The sequence below is a fragment of the Camarhynchus parvulus genome, chromosome 9, assembly GCF_901933205.1.
Source record: "Camarhynchus parvulus chromosome 9, STF_HiC, whole genome shotgun sequence".
Taxonomy (NCBI): domain Eukaryota; kingdom Metazoa; phylum Chordata; class Aves; order Passeriformes; family Thraupidae; genus Camarhynchus; species Camarhynchus parvulus.
The window spans coordinates 7883023-7901392 of record NC_044579.1 but is presented as its reverse complement, the minus strand read 5'-3'; the positions used below and the strand labels follow the sequence as shown (position 1 = coordinate 7901392).

Sequence of the window (18370 nt, the reverse complement as noted above, 5' to 3'; positions counted from 1 at the left end):
TCCTGAAGAGTGGCACTCAGAGGTGTGTTGTGATGACCAAAAATACATCTCAGCACCCCTGTCATGTGGAGCTGGGGTGTGAATGTGGGGGCATAATGGGGCAAATGCAGGACTTTTGAGTAATCGCACCCAAAACTCATTTGTAGGTGAGAGGTACAAGTGTAGTAAAACTAACTTGAGAAATTTGCTGAAACTTTGTGGCTCCTGTGCAACTCAAGTGTTTTCAAATCTTTTGCACTTAGGGAGAAAAATGTGGCTTTCATTTAAAGTGGGTAATGGAATCTGTGCCAGTGATTGGCAAGCTTGTTATCTGAAATGTGAAATAACAACCACGGTACAAATCAAAGGGCACAAATATATGTCTCTGCAGAAGCTCCATTGAAGTCATATGACTTTCAAGAACTAGTGCTGACTACATCAAATGAGCCCTTAAGTGAGAAGTGGAAGTGATTGACACATAAAGGAGAAACAAGCCTGGCAAAATGAGGCCTCAGAATCATGTGGTTGCCCATTTTGAAATAGCTGCAGGGTGAAAATGTCAAGAAAGAAACAATATACTGAGTATTGTTCAAAGAATTCTTACATCACAGTAACAGGCTTTAATCCAGAAAAACTATTTTGTGCAAAATCTGACTTTCTGAGAAGGTGCTGAGGTCTGTACAGACAATGTCTGAGTGGGAAGAGTTATTCTGGTTATCAGGATGGGAGTAGCCTCAGGAGTTTTGATTTCTATAGTTCTCTTTTGTGCAAGTGCATCTGCATCTGGTAGCTGAGGAACCCATGCCTGCTGCCAACATGATTTTATAAAAAAAGTCAGTTGCTTGCTCATTTAACTGCTTGTCAGAGATCCATTGCTGCACACAGCTGGAGATGTGGCCTGTGCATTACATTTGGGATGAGAATTTGAGTTCTGCCTGCAGTAGCTTCCCTGGGTTGAAGGTGAAGCAGTGGCCACCTCACTGAACTGGCAAACACTGAATAGGTGTGGTGATTGTGGATCAGAGAAACACCACAGGTCATAAATACCATCTTAGATCCCCTAAACCTGACAAACTTAAATAAAGCAGCACATACTTAATCCATTCTGGTCATGGCTGAGTGTCTCAGAAACTCAGTTCATTTTAGAAAAACTCTTTAGAGCCTGTATATTATTATTGCAGTCTTGAACCAGTCAATATGGACATGGGAAGGTTGTATCATAGATACAGCACACCCTTTACCTCCCAATTTCCACTGTTTCTTATTAATTCCCAAAGAGAAAGGTAGTTTTCCTCCTGTATTTCTCAGTTTAAATGTATGTACTTACAGCAATTCAGAAAAAAATTTATTTCGAAACAGTTCTGTAAAGGGAAGGGAAGAAGAGCTTCTCCAAGAAAGGTAACACATTATCCTGAGTAGGGGGGATTTATCCAGATTCCTGTGCCTGTAAATGCTGAGGTCATCCTTTTGTCTATTCCTTTCTTTAAAGTGTGAGTAGTTTTGTAATCAAGAATTCAATGGAACATTCCTGTTCCTTTTCAACTTTTACTTTTGAATTTTCCAGCCTTTCATGAAATACCAGATAGTAACTCCAAGGACTAGATTTTTGCCTCTGCTTTCTTAGCTGAACTGCAAAACATGGCACAGTAGGACATGGCCACTGTTTAGCCCAATGCTGACAGCATTCCTGAGATGCTTTGTTACATTATTTTTAAATGGGGTGAAAGTGTGAAAGAAGATGTACCCAATCATTTCTTCTCCCTGTTCCACCTGTCCCATGTGCTCAGCTGTGGTGCCAAATAAACACCTCCCATAGACAGTGAAACCACACCCCATCTTGAGGAGTCTTTCCCACACAGCCATGGTAGAAATACTTGTCTGGAAAACCTTTCAGAGAGGGATATTATGGCAGTAGGGAAGCAGGTTTTGGGACAGCTGATGAACGCTCCCTACTGCACTTTCTGTTTCTTGGACTTGGGCACATGCAGATTTGAGGAGCTGAACTCTTGTAAGAAATTGCTGACATGTAAGTCTGGGATTGGATTGGTGTATCTTTTTTATTTTCAGGCAAAACCACAAAAAAACCAAAAAATTAGAATAAAGCTCAGAGAGCAGAAGATTTAGATGTGTTTCCTACTATTATCCCAATATTTGTACACAATCTGGCTTGGGTAGTTTGTCCATGAATTATGATGAGAGATTCTTATAAATTATCATTATGTATTGCTCATCTTCCATAAACATGGGATACTATGTATTGCTCTAACAGGGAATAATTATATTTGAGATAGTGATCAAATCCTCCACTTTAAATAAACTTCCTTTAGGGTAAAATATTGCTGTCCACTAGCAGAAATTACCAGAAACTGTGTCCTTCTATTTGCTGCCTACACTGAAGACAGTGCAGTGCTTGTGGGCTAATTATCAAGTCTGCTGTGGCATTGCTGCAGTCTGCCATCCCTGTCTGTCTCTTTCTTGTCTCCCACTTGACTCACTATTATCCCAGTCCCAGATCCAAGGTTGGAGAGACAGACCTGTCACAAGAGTTGAACTGAGCTTCTGGATCTCAGGGCTGTATTGAACAGTGCCTGGAGTGAGAGGAGCCTCTCACCATTGTCAGAACCATGTAGAAAATATGCTTGTGGGGTTTTTTTTAATTTAGCTTTGCATATCCATGTGCTTTTTGCACGCTTGCAGTTTATAGCTACATGCACATATAAATACAAACACCCCCAGTCCTGTATGCACAAAGAAAAGATCCAGGTCTATATATTAGAGATGACAGGCTTATCTAAATTGCTGAGGGTTTCTGAATGGTTTGGAGAGTCTAATAATACCCTGATATAGAGTGTAAAAGTACCTAATGAAGCTCTGGTTTTGCAGTTGAATGTTGGGTAGAGGAAGGGGAGTGGGAGGGAGAGCAGGTTGCAATTCTTGGTATAAGAAATGAGACATTCCCACTTGGAGCCAACATCTTCACCTTATAATCAACAGAACATGCAAATGTTGAAAGTAAGTACTTTAATAATGCACTGGGCTTATTCCCTCAACTTATTATACAAAGCATTCCTAGGAAAACTTGTGTTAAGATAGTTATGATTATCATAATTTGTTGAATCCCATAACCATATAGGCATTGCCATGTCTTATATGCACACATTCCTCCACTCTTAATGTGGGATTGTTCTGGTGGCATCTGAGCTAAATATTTATATCAGTTGAAATATTTTCCCTTCAGACAAGAGCTTTAATTTAGAAAGGTCTTGTTCCTGCCTAGTTTCACTCTCCCTCAGGTACTTTTATGGCTCCTTGGTGCATTCACTCCCTCTTTGCCCAGGGCTGTGCAGTGTTGCATAGTTTGCAGATGGTGAGCCAAGAAATTATTGACAAAGCTTGTAAAGACTATTTTGAAACAGGAGGGAATTACATACCTACACAGCTCTAGGCACTGATCCGTGACTTCAGGCATCTAAGCTCTTTCAAGGTTTTGCCCAGGGATGGAGGAAGCTTGCACAAGAGTGGAAACTGAAACTAGATCTTCCAGAGTCAAAGCCTTTGTTTGGGTATTGGACTGCACTGGCCCTTTCTACTGCCTTGGAGTCAGAGGCCTTGAAACCCAGTTTTTGTCAGCAGAAGCTTCCTCTGAGATCACCAGAGGGGACAGCCTGCGTGTCGCATCCAAAGAGATCCTGACATGGATCTTAAATGCTAACTATGAGTGGGAGACAAACTGGGAATTATGGACATGGAAACTAGTGAGTTAATGGTTATGGGAAGAAACCACACAGGCTTAGCAAGGGGACAAATGCACTCTCCAACACTAGAGATGCCTCTGCCTGGAACCTCAAACATCAGAAGAGGAATGAATTGTCCCTGGGACTACCCTGGTTTGAGTGTGATCTGTGCTCTCTCTTTTCCTTGCTTGCTAGGGGGATGTCAGTGAGCTTGGCAAGCTGTTGATGCAGGGTTCCTTCAATGTATGGACTGACCACAAGAAGGGGCACAACAAGGTGAAGGACTTGGCTAGATTCAAACCAATGCAGAGACACCTCTTCCTCTATACAAAGATGCTACTTTTCTGCAAGAAACGGGAGGAGAACACTGATGGCCATGAGAAGACAGCTTCATACAGCTTTAAAAATTCATTAAAGGTAATAAAATGCAGTAATGGTGGGGGAGGGAAATAAGTCTGGTGTTCTCACAGGCAGCGATGTGCCCACATGGGGATTTGAAGAAGGTGCACATATCTGGAGCTGTCTTGCACCCCTGAATAAATGACAGCTCCCATTTAGTTTTGGGCTGGAGACAGACCAAGCTATCCTGCGACTGCAGATATGAACCTTGTTCTTTGCAACTTGAAACAAAAGGGCACCTTGTGTGATCTTGCCCAGCATCCCATAAAGAGAAGCCAGACTGAATGGACCTGCATCTGTCATTGCTCTGCCTATGGGCATCCTCCAGGTGCAGTCCTATGGCAAATTTTACTATTGGCACAGCTGAGCTGATATTTTCTGTGGCAATAACACCTACAGATGAATCAATGCAGTAAAGTGCCCTTTTATTTGCAAGAGTGAAATTTCCAGATATGAGTCAGGACATTTTTAGTTGGCAATCACAAGTAGGCCACATTTTCCATCTAAGCACATTGATGTGACACTTGTGACTTTAACCAGCTAACACAGATCATCAAGTGCAATGTTCCAAACTTATTTCAGGGTACCCAGACAGGAATTGTAACAGAACCTGCTTCAAGGGTTGAACCAATTCATCTAAGTATTTCAAGTTTCTTCCTGTAGAGATAGAAGGAATGGTGGCATAACACTAAATAAACGTCTAAATCTTTAAATTAATGCTGATGTGGATGTGAACAAGAGACGTGAGCAAATACAGTAATAAGATGAGAAAGTGGTTAGTAGCAGCTGAACTTCAAGACTGTGATCAAGAATTTTTCATTTAAGAAATCTAGAATTTTTTTCTTCAGTTTTTTTGTGTCTTCTGGATTTGCAGACTGGTCATTAAATCTCACAAAGCCCTATTCCATTCCTCTTTCTCTCCCACCTCAACAGGTCAGTGATAGCAAGTGAAAAAAACAGTCCTAAAACTGAAAATTTATCAAGGTGAACAAGAGCCAGGATGGGGTTGAAAACTGATTCACAGATCAAGCAATAAAAGAAAAGAGGATAAATTCAGACATTACCTTGGGTTAATTTTGAACATTCTTTTTCCCTTTAGCAATCAAAAAGACGAATGACAAATCAGATATTGAGAAATAACATGCTCTGAATTTTACTTTTAATGACTCCCAAAGGTGTCAGAAGCGAATGCAGCCTTTTAAAAATGTTCCTCAGAGGATCAAGTTTAAAGACTATTGATATTTTCCAGATTCCAGCTTCTTGTTTTCTGTTTTGAAACAGATGAGCACTGTGGGCATTACAGAAAATGTAAAAGGGGATAATAAGAAGTTTGAGATCTGGTATAATGGCAGAGAAGAAGTCTATATCATTCAGGTAATGACAATCCTTTTTGTCTTCAAGGGCTGTACTTCCTTTCAATTGAATTGTTTTTAAGAATGTTCACTGTCCTGTACACTCCAGAAACAATAGCCATTGAAATCTTCATTGGTGAAGCACTTTCAAAGGCACTGAAATGCCTAATTTATTTGTGAAAATGGTCAGGATTTTGGCCAAAAGAAGAAATAAAGTAATAGAAAATTCCTTGGAATGCTGGACAGAAAAGCAAGAACAGGACTTTGGATTTGTGGTAACTTTTCCATCTTGAGGAGCATCTACTTTGCTCAAAGCTGGCCACAGTGTTCCAATCCTTGGCAAACTGAGAGCCAGTGTAGGTCAGGGCAGCCCAGTGATTGGCAGCATGTTTTAACTGGATCTGCTTTGCCTTGTCCTCTTTTGTTCTCAGGCATCTTCTGTTGAGCTGAAAAACACCTGGATTTCAGAGATCCGCAAAGTCCTGACAGGACAGCTGGAGGCATGCAGAGGTAGGGCTCACAGAGCAGCAGCTGGGCATGTGTCCTTCCCCTGTAGCTGTGTGTGACAATATGGGGCTGGGACAGCTTCAGTGCCAGCCAGGACCCCCAGTGAAGCCAGCAAGGACCAGCTGGGCAGTTACAGCATTGCTGGGATTTAAAACCATGTCCTGATCAAAGAAAATTTCTTGGACTTTTAGAAGTGACAGGAATAACTATTCCATTCACAGTCAGTCCAAGGAACATGGTTTTCCCCTGTTGTCCCTCTCAAGCCACAACTCCAGAAGCATCCTTTTACCTCAGCATGTGAGGAGATGGGGTGTGTGCTCTGTGTCTCCTGGATCAAAAGGTCTCCTTCCACATCCATGACTGGACACAGCAACTGCTCCTCCATCTTAGTGTTTGCTTTGTTTTGTTTGGGCTTTGAGGGTTTTTGTTTTAAATCTAGTCACCCCCCACCTTATGTTCTAAATGTCAGTTGTCCCATCTTTCCATCTTAGTGCCCTCCCTGTAAAACATGGTTCATGGCATTTCCCTCTCTCACTGAGATGTCACTATGAAGGTGGTTTGTGATGTGTTCAACACTGTCAATGATTGAAGCCTCTTAAATACCTAATGACACCCTTTTTTATATAATATATTGAATCCCAGACAGACAAAATTCAGTCAGGTTATTTCAGACAGCAAAAGAACATAGTGATGAGAGCTATCATAGATGCTATTCTATTTATTCTATTAGGACAAAAAAACCCCACAGACTTTTCCTGAATCTTGGCATTGCCTCTCACCTTGGTCTGTCATTTTCTGCTTCTTTCATACACTCATCTTTCTTTAAAGCAAGGTCAGCAAAGCCTCTCCACCCACATCTTTCAAATTCCTAAGCAGACTTTGTCCAAGGTGGAAACCTGTGTCTGTGCTTTAACTTTAGAGGTCACCTCTATTTTAATTACCTGTTTCACAAAGACATTGAGTTCTTGCATCCTCCTTAGGTACAAGGAAACAATTATAGCCTCAGCAGTTGAATCAAACCCATAACAATACACTTATTTACAATGTTTACTACTCTGGTCTTGTGTTACTGATCTTTTCTTCATCCTTTCTCCTTTTTATTCTGAATTTTACTGTGATTAGTTCATCAGGAACTGCTGAGGAAAGACCTCAGGATTCTTGTTAGTGCAGTTTCAGGACTGGATCTAGAGACTTTCTGATATGTTTGTAACATTTGCTTCTGAAGTATAAAAGCTGGTTACTTAGGCTACCACAAAGAGTTGCTAATGGAGAAAATGTACATATTTAATAGGATAGAGTGCTAGTCCTCTATTTGTGTTTCTAGGCAAAGGAAATTAAGCTTGTATGTTACCCAGATGAGCATTAGTGAAATCTCTATAGCATACAAGACCTATTAGCTATTAGAGTTGCTTTGCATTTTCCAGAGAAAAATACACAGGAATCAAGACTGATTGAAACATTTATGTTTTGATTTTCTTTATTGTTTTGCACTAAGATCATACCATTCTAGAATATTTCAGGTTTCAAGGAACCTCAGGACATCACAGTCCGAGGTCCTGCTCAGAGCAGAGTCAGTTGTTGGTCAAACAAGTTTACTCAAGACTTTAATCAGTCTGGTCTCAAGACCATCCAAGGGTGACTTTCATCCTACTCTGTGAATATAGTCAAGCTTTCCTTTATTGTGAATCCAGCAGAACAGCAGTCAGAGGATATAAATTGTATCTCATATGCTATTGCAACTCTTCCCATTGCCTTTTCCCAAATGATCACATGAATCAAACCCCTTACTACAATAACTGGTGTCAGGAAGCACATGCTTTGTCTTGTGGTTTTAAAGTTTCTTTTTTTAATGACTCACAAAAGAAGAGGCCTTAATCCAAGACTGGATATTTTTACATCTGAGCATTGCAATGGAAGAAGGAAGAGGGATATATTTGGTTTTTTGGCTGTTTTTAATGACTGTTGTTAGGAGTCGCACAGGGGGTTGGAATGTTGGAAGAAACCAGCTGAGGTGGATGAGTGAGGGGCACAGAAGGTGGCCACAGGATGGGATAAATAGTTTAAAATATGGGTCACTGGTGTCCAAACACTTGGTGTGTACCCAGCCCTGTCAGAGACTGCAGTGAGCATGGAGTGCTAACAAGGCTTTGGGCAACACCTTGATCCATCAATCCCCAAGAATGCAGCTCTCTTGCAGGCAAAGGAATTACTGATACAGCTTAAGGGATTTGTGTAAGGCCATGAATCAGTTGCCAAACCCAGGACTGGAGCTACTTCCCACTCCCCAGCCAGCATGGGCATTTCTACCCCACAAACAAACTGCTTGAGTTTAATCTTTCAGTGCTGCCCCATCCCCTTGTCATGTCCCTTTCACTGATAGGAGGTTCATCTTTTTCAGAGTGAAATAGCCCAGGGATCTCAGCAATATAAGAGTTTGAAAGCATTTCCTTCCACTGCTTCCGCATTTCTCAGTGTCTGACTCTCCTGGCCCTGAAATCCAGGCTCTGAGCAACCGTCTTATAATTTTTCTTCACTCAGCATTTACTGGGCAAAGTACAAGTCTGTTGCTACCTTGTGGCCCTGCAAAAAGAGTGAACAAGTGGCATATATAACATTTTCTGATTACTGTTTTCCAGGATGCTGAGCAAAAGCATTCTGCAGAGAGATAGGGATATATTCTGCTATGTGGCTGAGTGTGCAAAAGGACTGATGGACATGTGTTGCTAAATCCAGACAAAGCTATGAGCCACAAAACTTGTATTCTGGGAAAAAGGCCATTATCCATTCTCCAGATCAACATCATGCAGTTAGCTAGGAAGAGGTACCGGGAAGAGAGAAGGTAGTAGGGAAAGAAATCTCTTTTGTGGTGAAAAAATGTGAGTTGTTTGGTGAGCTAAAAGGTTTCATTAAGATCTTAATATGCCTTTCTCTTCAAGTACAAGCATTCCTTTTTGATTGCAGTGGCAGTCAAAATCTCTTCTGTTTCTCTCTCCCACCTTCTACATAAAAACAGGCAATTGAAACATTTTGGAGCAGCTTCTTTTTACTTTTTTTTTTCAACAGAAGCAAGTCAACTGCACCAAAGAATCACTGAGAGTGTGTATCACGCACCAATGGATTCCTCCAATGCAAGCAGGTAACCACAGCTGCCTTGACATATCAGGGCCATGTTTTGTCTTGCATTTGTGCTTTTGCAGTACATAAATTGATAGGTTTTTGTGTTTACCTTCCTTCAATTGTCTTCAAATTCTTTAAAGATAAATAAACACAGATAAGGTTTGCTCAAGAGAGAAGTTATCTCACAATGCAGAATTAATTTCGAAGACTAACTCAAGTTTAGTTAAAAAGTATTGGAACATTTCCAGAATCTCAAATGGAGCTGTCAGCAAAGTTTTGTAATGATCCAGTTGCTGGGCAAGTTTAATGTAAGTTGGCATGGGATTTCACTGTAAAATTTTAGCAGGATCAACCAAGCCAGGAGATCCCAGGTAACAGCCAGCCTTTGAGAGTTGTACAAGTCAATGCAAGAAATATTACACAGATGGAGTGCTATTAATCCTGCACTATATTTTCTCTAGGCTTGGTTAATTTCCTTTTTTTAGGGTTCAAGGGTGGAAATCTTTCAGCAGAACCACCTTGGGGATAGGAGAAAATTATTCCAGTAAGATATGAAGTGCAATCACAAAAATGTTTCAGAAGAATCCAGATGTGTGTCCTTCTTAAAAGGCTCTTAAAGTGAGATTTTCCAGAGCAGAAATTATAGACAAAATATGTCAGCAGAAAATTAACTCCAGGAAGAAAGGCCATGTGGTCAGCTATTTGTCCTAGAGTGGATTAAACCAAAGGAAAAATGAAGGGTCCTCACTCTGCCAACTGTGCTAGAAAAGGAGAGGTCAGATGCTCCTGCTCCAAATGCTGGGTTATTATAGATACAGGAGGAGTACGGTGAGTCTTCATGAAAGAACAATGTTTTGGGCTGTGATGAATGGCACAAAGTTAATTATCTATAATAGGCATCCCCAATATAAGCAAGGGCAGCAGAATTGCAGCACCAAGCTGACTGTGCAGGAGTTGATGTGAAATGGTGGATCCAGAGTTCCTCAGACTGGGGACCCCTTTCTGCAGCCTGTTCTGGATTGGTGGGGGAGACAAGGAGGGGAAGGAAGAGGCTGGACTGCAGTAGCCACCACGTGGCACAGCCTGTGCTCATGGCTGGTGTGACCAAGCAGCCCCAGCTGTGAGAGGTGCTGGAGGCCAGTGGAGACAGCATCTGCTAAAGAGCAGCCAGCACCATCAGTGCTCTGCCAGCAGAAGGAGGCTGATTAATCACTGACATGTTATCTACCCAACAGACACCTTACTCCTGGGCTGCCCATGTGTGACAGTGACTCTGCTGTTTGTTGGGAGTTGGCAAACCTCTGCTGTGACATTGGGGAAATCTGTTTGCAGGATGCTTTCCCCTCCCCAGGCTGTATCTGTCCCATGATAAAGACTATCCCCTTTACTGTTTATGTGCCACCAACATCACTTGGGACTGCAATTCCACGAGATAAGGCAGGCCTGACTTGGGATTGGAGCTGAGGTGTTGGGAAAAGGGACACTTAGAGCCAGTGTCCTACACACAGGCAGTTACTGAGGGTCCTTAAGTCCTGTTCAATCTATTTCAATTCTCTCTCTCCCAAAAGTTCTTCCGCAAAATTCACTGTTTAATCCTAAAATGGGATGCCCAGTGGTATCTATTGCTGCTGTATCTCTCTCAAGGGATGGCTGCTGCATTTCATTGATAATGAAATGATCCCTTTGTATTGTTTTCTAATCTATTTAAACACATAAAACTTAAATGGTCTATTGTTCTAACTGCTTAAATATCTGCTTTGTTGGAAATGACTGATGCAGTCATACATCCATGTAAAAATATCCTGTGAACATGGATAAACACAAAATCTTGGAATTTGGCTGCAGATGCTGTTTCAGACAAGCTCTTGTATTTTCTTGGTGTCTTTCTCACAGCTGTAAATCTTTAACTCTGTCAGCTGCATGTTTCACAGTTATCCCAGCCTAGCTGGGAAGAAAGAGAGGGAAAAGAGTAAGGAAATGTGAGTGTGCTTTGGATTTGTTCCCATGTTTATTTTGAGCCCCATTTTGTACCCGACATGAGGCTGCAAAATCACATTTTGATGGAGTACAGGAGGTAACAGAGACGTTGCTAAGATTCCATCAGAAACAGGTCAGAAGTTCAAATGCAAAACAATGAGTCCTGGACTACCTTATATTTAGAAAAGGTATTTACAAATCTCTAGTATTTAAAATGTTTTTAAGTTGTTAATGATGTATCTTGGACCTTCCCTTACAGCAGTTCATGTGTTAATTGCAAGCAGCAGTTTCATTGCTGATACGTGTCAATAACAAGCACTTTGGCAAAGAGTATTTCAAATGTGTAGATACAATGATTTGTGTGGAGCAGTCTGCCAAAGATAACAGTCAAACATCCAAATTAAACCACCAGACATTTGCAAAGAACCACAAGAAAACCTTGCAGCTTGAATGTCCTACAAACCTGGGATGAGGGCCTCAGTCCCATTACCCAAGGCAGTACCTGGGCAGGTTTCTCAAGGTGGATCTTCCCATTTGTGATTCAGCTGCAGACAGGGGTATCCCACTGGGATTCATGTTCCATAGAGCAGAAGAAACAGAAGCTGGGGAAGCCAATAGAATTCATATGTTGCTTATGCATGGTATGACCTCTGGATGTTCTACATGACCATCCAGTATCCATTTCTCTCCCGGTGACAAATGTATTTATGCTGCAAAAGAAGGAAAATCTGGGTTGTCTTTTCTTACCTGGCTTCCCACTCCAACCTTTCAAATCTGCTGCACTTGCAAAAAGAACTTGTGCAGACAATCAGCTTGTTTCTCCATTTTCCCCTTCTCAACTCTGATGAATCCACATCCCTCACTGTGTGGTGTGGAGAGGAGGCAGGATGGGTTTTTCCCCACCACACATGCCTGCACAGATGTAGGCTTTTATAGCACACAGCGTTTTAAAAGCAGTCCTTTGTTCCTTAGGCTTCCATGTTTGAGGGTAAAAAACAATGCTTAGTGCTCAGTGCTTTATTAGATGTTAACAGGAATGTTACTATTTTTGTATTTCTTTTGTCCCAAGGTATAGCAGGAAGTCATCAAGTATATATGAAAACAAATCTGAGACATCAAATGTGGATGCATCTAACAATAAAAATAGGAATTCCAGTCCCAGCGCCAGACAAAAGAGAGGTAGGAGTTCTCACAGAGCTTTTGCTTCCAAAGGGTAATATTTATATATTTGCACATATTTCTGGAGTTTGATGAGGTTACTTTACATCTACATTGTTTTAACCCAACATCAAAAAACCAGTGCTACAAAGCTGAATGACTGTACCAAGACAATTTGTGAGCACCAAAAGGCATCACCAGTTTAGGGTTTTTAAGTCTGAGTTTTGATGCTTTATAGTGCTCTTTATACAACTTGTGTTTAAAAATAGAACTTAGGGGACAATAGCATATGTGTTTTAACCTGATGCCTCCTGGTGAAGTTGATTTCTAGACATATTTAAATTTTTTTTCTACAGACTTTGCTAACTGATTTCTTTGTTTAAGTCAAGGAGAGTTTTTGCCTCCTCTGTGTATATCAGTTCTCCTCAGGTGTACAGTAAATAAACCCACAGGCAGTCACAGAAAGTCCCTCCATTATTTGAGGCCATAAGTACAATAGGTCTTCTATACAACAGAAGTTAAAATAAACACTATAAAGAAATGGAATCTCATCTGACAGCAGGAAGAGAAAATCTTTTGACAGCAGTTTCTCTTTTAGGCAGTATTTCTTAATGTTGAACAAAGAATTTTCTACTAATATGAAAAAAGAAAATTGTGAGGTCTTAAGAGATTAATAGCCAAATGAGGCATAATGTAACAGCCCCATTATAAATAAAGATATTTAAAAAGAAAATGGAATGTCTCTCTTGGAAAAGAGAGGTTATTCACCAAAGGATTTTTAATTGCATTAGGTTTTCATGCTGGGAAAAAAGTTACGGATTCTTCATTAAAAAACCCAATCTTAAAATTTTATTTCAGTAAAATTTTATTTTTAAAACATTTAGACTTTTTTTTAAATTCAAAAAGTGGAAAAGTAGTTTTTCCTTTTAAATTTATAAACTTAAAAAAAGATTCCAAGGAGATTACTGATGTTTTCTAACTGTCCAGCTTACTCTAGAGTGTGGGAACGGGGGTCACATTCCTGCTGATTGTCATTCTTCTGTCTTCTGCTTTCCCATGAGCAGCTCCTCAGGGCTCTGGCTGGGATCCCACTGGCTCAGCCCAGAGCATCCTCATCCTCCAGTGGGTGGCTCTTCCTGCAGGGCTGGGCAGTGAGTCCATTCTTTGGTGATTCGGGTGCCCTGTGCATCCTGAGCTGCAAACCTCGCTCTGCAGAGCCAGCAAAATGCTCTCCAGCTCTAGATGTCCCACCAAAACTCGAGTTTGTGTCCTGTGAGGCACCTAGGGCTGGGGCTCTGCAGGGGGCTGAACTCAAAAATGTCCCAACACTCGGCACACAGCCTGGGGCTCTGCCAAAACTGCCTCTTTTGTGCCACCTACTGCCTGTAAAATGCTTCCAATATCGGTGTAGTTAATGTGAACACATTATTTTAAAATACTGGGGAGTTTCTGCAGTACAGAAAGGGAGGGTACTATTGACAAACTATTTCAGTTTTGTTGTTCTTATTGATAAGTGGCTGTGGCAGAGTTTTCTACATGTAAATCAGTGTTTTGTGTGGACCTGACTGGTGGAGTCACTGCACTGAAGTAAAACAGGAGCAAATCCTGCAGGATCCTCTGGGGACCCCCTTGTCTGACTGCCCTGCTCAAAGCAGGTTCAGCTGCAGCAAGGTGCTCACAGCCATGTCCGTTTGGGTTCTGAACAGCTCCAAGGATGGTGACTCCATAATCTGCCATGGGGACCCTGTCCTAGGTTTAACCCCTTTCACAGTAGAAAGGGTTTCTCACATTTTAAAATGGAATTTCCCATATTTCAATTTGTGCCTGTTGCCTCTCTCATCCTTTTACTGGGCTCCACTGAGAAGCATCTGGCCCCATCTTCTTTATTTTATAAGATCCTCCTGAGCCTTTTGTTCTCCAGGCTGTGCAATCACAGCTCTGTCACTCTCTCCTCATGCCAGCTACTGCAATCCCCTAATGATCCTCACTGAGTTCACTCGAGGAGCCCAGGACAGGACAGCACTGCAGGAGGGTCTCTCTTGTCCTGAGACAAGGGGAAACATCCCATCACTTCCCTGGAGCTGCTGGCACAGCTCTGCCCAATGCAGCCCAGGATGCTATTAGCTTTCTTTGCCTCAAGTACACATTGCAGGCTCTCCCTCAACCTGCTGCCCATCAGGACCTGGTTCTTATTATGTTTGGAAATAATTTCCAGGGTTACTTGGTATACCTGCAGAATGAAGGAAAAGGTTTGTATGACTCAGGTGGAGACAACATGACTTCAGAGACCAGTGTCTAATGCTTTGCTGGTGCTGAGAGGCTGTGGGGACTTGGGAAATGCAAAGGGGTCCCTCAGTGAAGTGATTCAATTGCAGAGCTGAAAAACACAGCCCACTTCTCTGCACATGCATTGCTGTACTCCCTGTGGGACTCTCTGATAATTAAATGCTATGGATTTTCTTGCCCTAAGAAAACAGAAAGTAAATATATATTATATATCAGTTTTTTAATTCTTTATAAGCTACAGTATCTGTACAAAGATTGCCTGGCACTGGGGGCAGCCATGGCAGGGAATGGCCAACACAGACTGTCTGGAAGCCAAAGGCAGCCCCACAGCTGAACCTACTGCTCAAGAGCAGCTCCTCACCAGATGCACCTGCCTGGCCCAGAGCTGGCACTGGGTGGAAGGAGCTGAACCACAGTGATATAATTCTTCTGTGTTGTTAAAATCTGTTCCTCTCACACCCCCCCTATGCATGCAGGCACCTCAGGTCCTGGATTATCTTGGCTGCAAATCAGGAAGTGATGGGATGCACTTTCCTTTGGAAGCATAGCTAATCTGTCTGTTGCTTGCTGTCAGTGTGGATTCACTGTCTCTTTGTGTTCCCTTTGTACTTTTGGTCTTCATTTGTCCCTCTAAAGATTTTCACGTGATAGTGTGTGAACTAAAGAGGAGGAAAAATCTATTGGTTAAATCCCCAGGCTCAGAAGCAGGTACCCAATACATGGTTTTTCTCCTGCTCCTTTGCCATAAACCTTCTGGGTGTTATCTGCCCACACCAAGAAAGGAGCAGATGGAGGATTTGGCAGGAATGTGTGGATCTGGGGGTTTGAGCTAGGTCCTGTTTCCTGCAATGTGAGTAACTGAGTATCTTTCAAGCCCAGAGCCTCAGGACCTCAATCCATCTGTGACTGATCTCTGCAGAGGCAGCTGTCAGACAGCATGGCTGATTATTCATGCAGGAGCCTGGCATGTGAGCTTTGCTGGCATGGCATCCTTACATCCCAGCTAATCAGGAGATCAATTGCATGACTCTGCCAGCTTCAGAGGCTTTAGAAAGGTTTCAGCAGGTAAGGCTGAAGATGTACCAGCCACAGGGCTGGTGAGGGCAGACTCTTCAGTGCCAGTGCTGGATTGCAAAGTGAGACTGCTCCCAACACTTGCATGTCCTGTACTGCAAGGCTTCTTCTCTTATTTCTCCCTACAACTCGCTGCTCCAACCAATGATGTGTTTCCATAACAGAAGGCTCTAGCTTGCTGCTAAATTGTATTTTCCTTTGATGAGAGCTACCTCCCTTCACCTGTTATTCTTTGGTTTTGTTTTGTTGTTGTTCTCCATTAAAACTTAGTGAGCCAAACTCAACCCAGGGGTCTGTTTGGCTCAGCTGGTTTACTCACCCTGACCTCATGTCACCTTTCCAATTGATTAGCTCTTGCTCAGGCTTGAACTGAATCAAAGTTTATTGATTTCTTTTTAGTTGTCATCCAGTGCTAACCTTTCCTTTCCCATAAGCTGAACAGCTGTCCCTTCCTTCCTTATTTCTCTTCCCTCTCCCTCTCTCTCCTAGTTGATGCTTCCAGCAGCCTTAACCTTGAGCGCACAGCGCTTGCTAGAAAGCGATTCACATTGCAAGGTCTTTCCAACCGCAGAGCTCCACCCAAAGGTAAAATCACCCATGCAGCATTTGGTCTCAGGCCATCTGTCTCCTGCACTCCCACAATGTTCTCTCCATCCCATGGTGCCATCCATCACCGTTTCCTAAAGTGCTGCTGCATCTCACCCAAATGCTCCTTTCTGGTGCACACAAGTGGCTCCTCTGCGCAAAGATGCCGTCACCAAAAATCGCTCCCACAGCAGCATTGGCAAGGCAACCTCTGGGTTGGCTGGTTGGGTCTTTTACTGGTGTACAGTGCAAGTAACATTTGTTTCAGTTTCTCTCAAGGGTCAAAGTGTGAACTGGTTTTAAATAATCAACAGAACTTCTTTCAGCAGCTTACAGGCCTGAAGAAAAAGAGTATCATATCTGTTGTGCTACATGAGATTTTCACGTGTGAAATCATTCATTGGTTGGATGTCTTTTTTTCAAATATTGTTCAGTTGTGGTCAAGTGGGGAATCAGAATTCAGGAGATCTGGGGTTTTATTCCACTTAATTATGTTATACGACACCATAAAATGCTGTGTTTTGGGTACTTGTGCATAAATGTTTAGTAGATATCCATGAGCAGAGAGCTTTTCAAGTTCCTGTGATAGCTGTACAAGGAAGAGATTTTAGAGGAAAGGTAAATAGAAATTAAATTGACTGACTACTTATAATTACTTTCTGAAAAGATACTGTAATTACTCCCTTTATTGTTTTTGTGTGGCTTTTCTCCTGTTCTGATAAATAATATTTCCTCTGTGAGACAAAGGGTTAGTATGCAGTGATGGGAGACGGTGAGCATCAAAGGAGGAAGAACCAAGATGAAAGCATAAAAGCAGAAATGCAGAAGCATTAAATTATAATGTGATAAAGTAGATAAGAATGCACCAAGAGTCAGCACTGCTGTAAGATTCTGGCTACCAGATTAAGGCTGCATGTGGTAGTGAGATCCAAGATGGACAAAGCTCAATGTCTGAATAGAAAAACAAGTGGATTTTAGATCTTGTGACTCAGGAAAATCAATGACAAAACACAGATTTCAGAAATAATACTGTAATTTTTGCAAGTCTAGATTTACAATTTTGTTTGGGACCTCTTTTACTTTTTAATCTGAGTTTTTCTTGTCATATGAAATGTCTTGCATTCAGTGTTCCAGGCAGCGAAGCACAGCTCGGAAGAGCTCAGCTGTAGGTGCTCTGAGTTCAAAGCCTTGCTGGGTCTGGTTACTCGAGATTCCTGTGGAACACCTCTTGCACAATGTCCAGCTTCACTCTGTGGGGCTGACCTGCTCCTGGCCAGAGGGAGCTGCGGGCAGACAGGCTGGCTGTGGTCATGGCTGCAGGCAAAGCCTCTCAGCACTGCCTGTGCTGGCTGCTGAGGCACGTTGGAAGCTGGGAGAAGGGAACAGGGAAGTGTCTGCTATCAGCTTGTCCTGCTCCTCAACACTTTGTCTAAAAGTTTTTGTTACTGGCCATGGTGAAGGATGGTGTGTTGAGCTGAGTGTACTTTGGTTCAGATCTGCTGTGTCTGTTCCTGTCAAGAGCACATAAAAAGGAAGGTCTAAACAATATTATTAATACCCCAATTAACTAGGGTGAAAACAAGATTGGGTATCAACTGCCAGTGGAGTATGGATGCTCAGAGAAATGCTGAACTATCTGCCTAGGCTGGATATGACAGGCTGGAAAATGTTGTATATAATCACTTTGGTGTTTTAGTCAAAGAAATGCTGATGTCTGGAGAAGAAATTTTGGCATCGTGCACTCCACCAGAGCAGAGATCCCTGGGGCAGCCATCCCAGAGCTGGCACCAAAGTGTATCTAAGTCCACACTCAAAGCACCCTGCATCTCCCACCCTTGGGTCAGCATTAGCCATCCTGGTTTGCACAGCCAAGTTCATATTCCTTGGGATGGGCACAACTTCAGCAAATCTCATAGTGAAAAGTGTCTTTACTCCTGAGCAGACTTAGAGAAAAGGCAGGATGCTAAATAAGGAAACATTTAAAAAATTATGTAGCCTTCACTTTCTCCAAGCTGGTTTGCACTGGTAAAGCTGGAAGCTTGGAGAATATTTTCAGGCATTCACACATTTAAATTTTAGAAATGACAAATGTGAACTCCAAACCATTCATGCTTGTTTTTCAATGTATTTCAGGTCAGTCATCACAGAACAAGCAGTTCAGTGTCTAAAATGATCCAAACCTCATCTGTAGATGCACACCCC

General features: G+C 42.1%; 1 protein-coding gene across 7 annotated transcripts in view; it reads left to right on the top strand.

Moving 5' to 3' along the window:
- The window catches only part of MCF2L2 (MCF.2 cell line derived transforming sequence-like 2), a 151903-nt gene that overhangs the window by 121549 nt on the left and 11984 nt on the right, over positions 1-18370 (top strand). For 5 of the 7 annotated variants that reach the window (XM_030954013.1, XM_030954012.1, XM_030954011.1 and 2 more), the window contains exons 22-27: positions 3909-4130; positions 5394-5486; positions 5896-5974; positions 9035-9107; positions 12135-12244; positions 16073-16168. In XM_030954013.1, coding sequence (XP_030809873.1) covers positions 3909-4130; positions 5394-5486; positions 5896-5974; positions 9035-9107; positions 12135-12244; positions 16073-16168 — 673 coding nt within the window. The remainder of the gene's footprint in view (positions 1-3908; positions 4131-5393; positions 5487-5895; positions 5975-9034; positions 9108-12134; positions 12245-16072; positions 16169-18370) is intronic. The other 2 variants (XM_030954015.1, XM_030954017.1) reach the window with 2 other exon arrangements.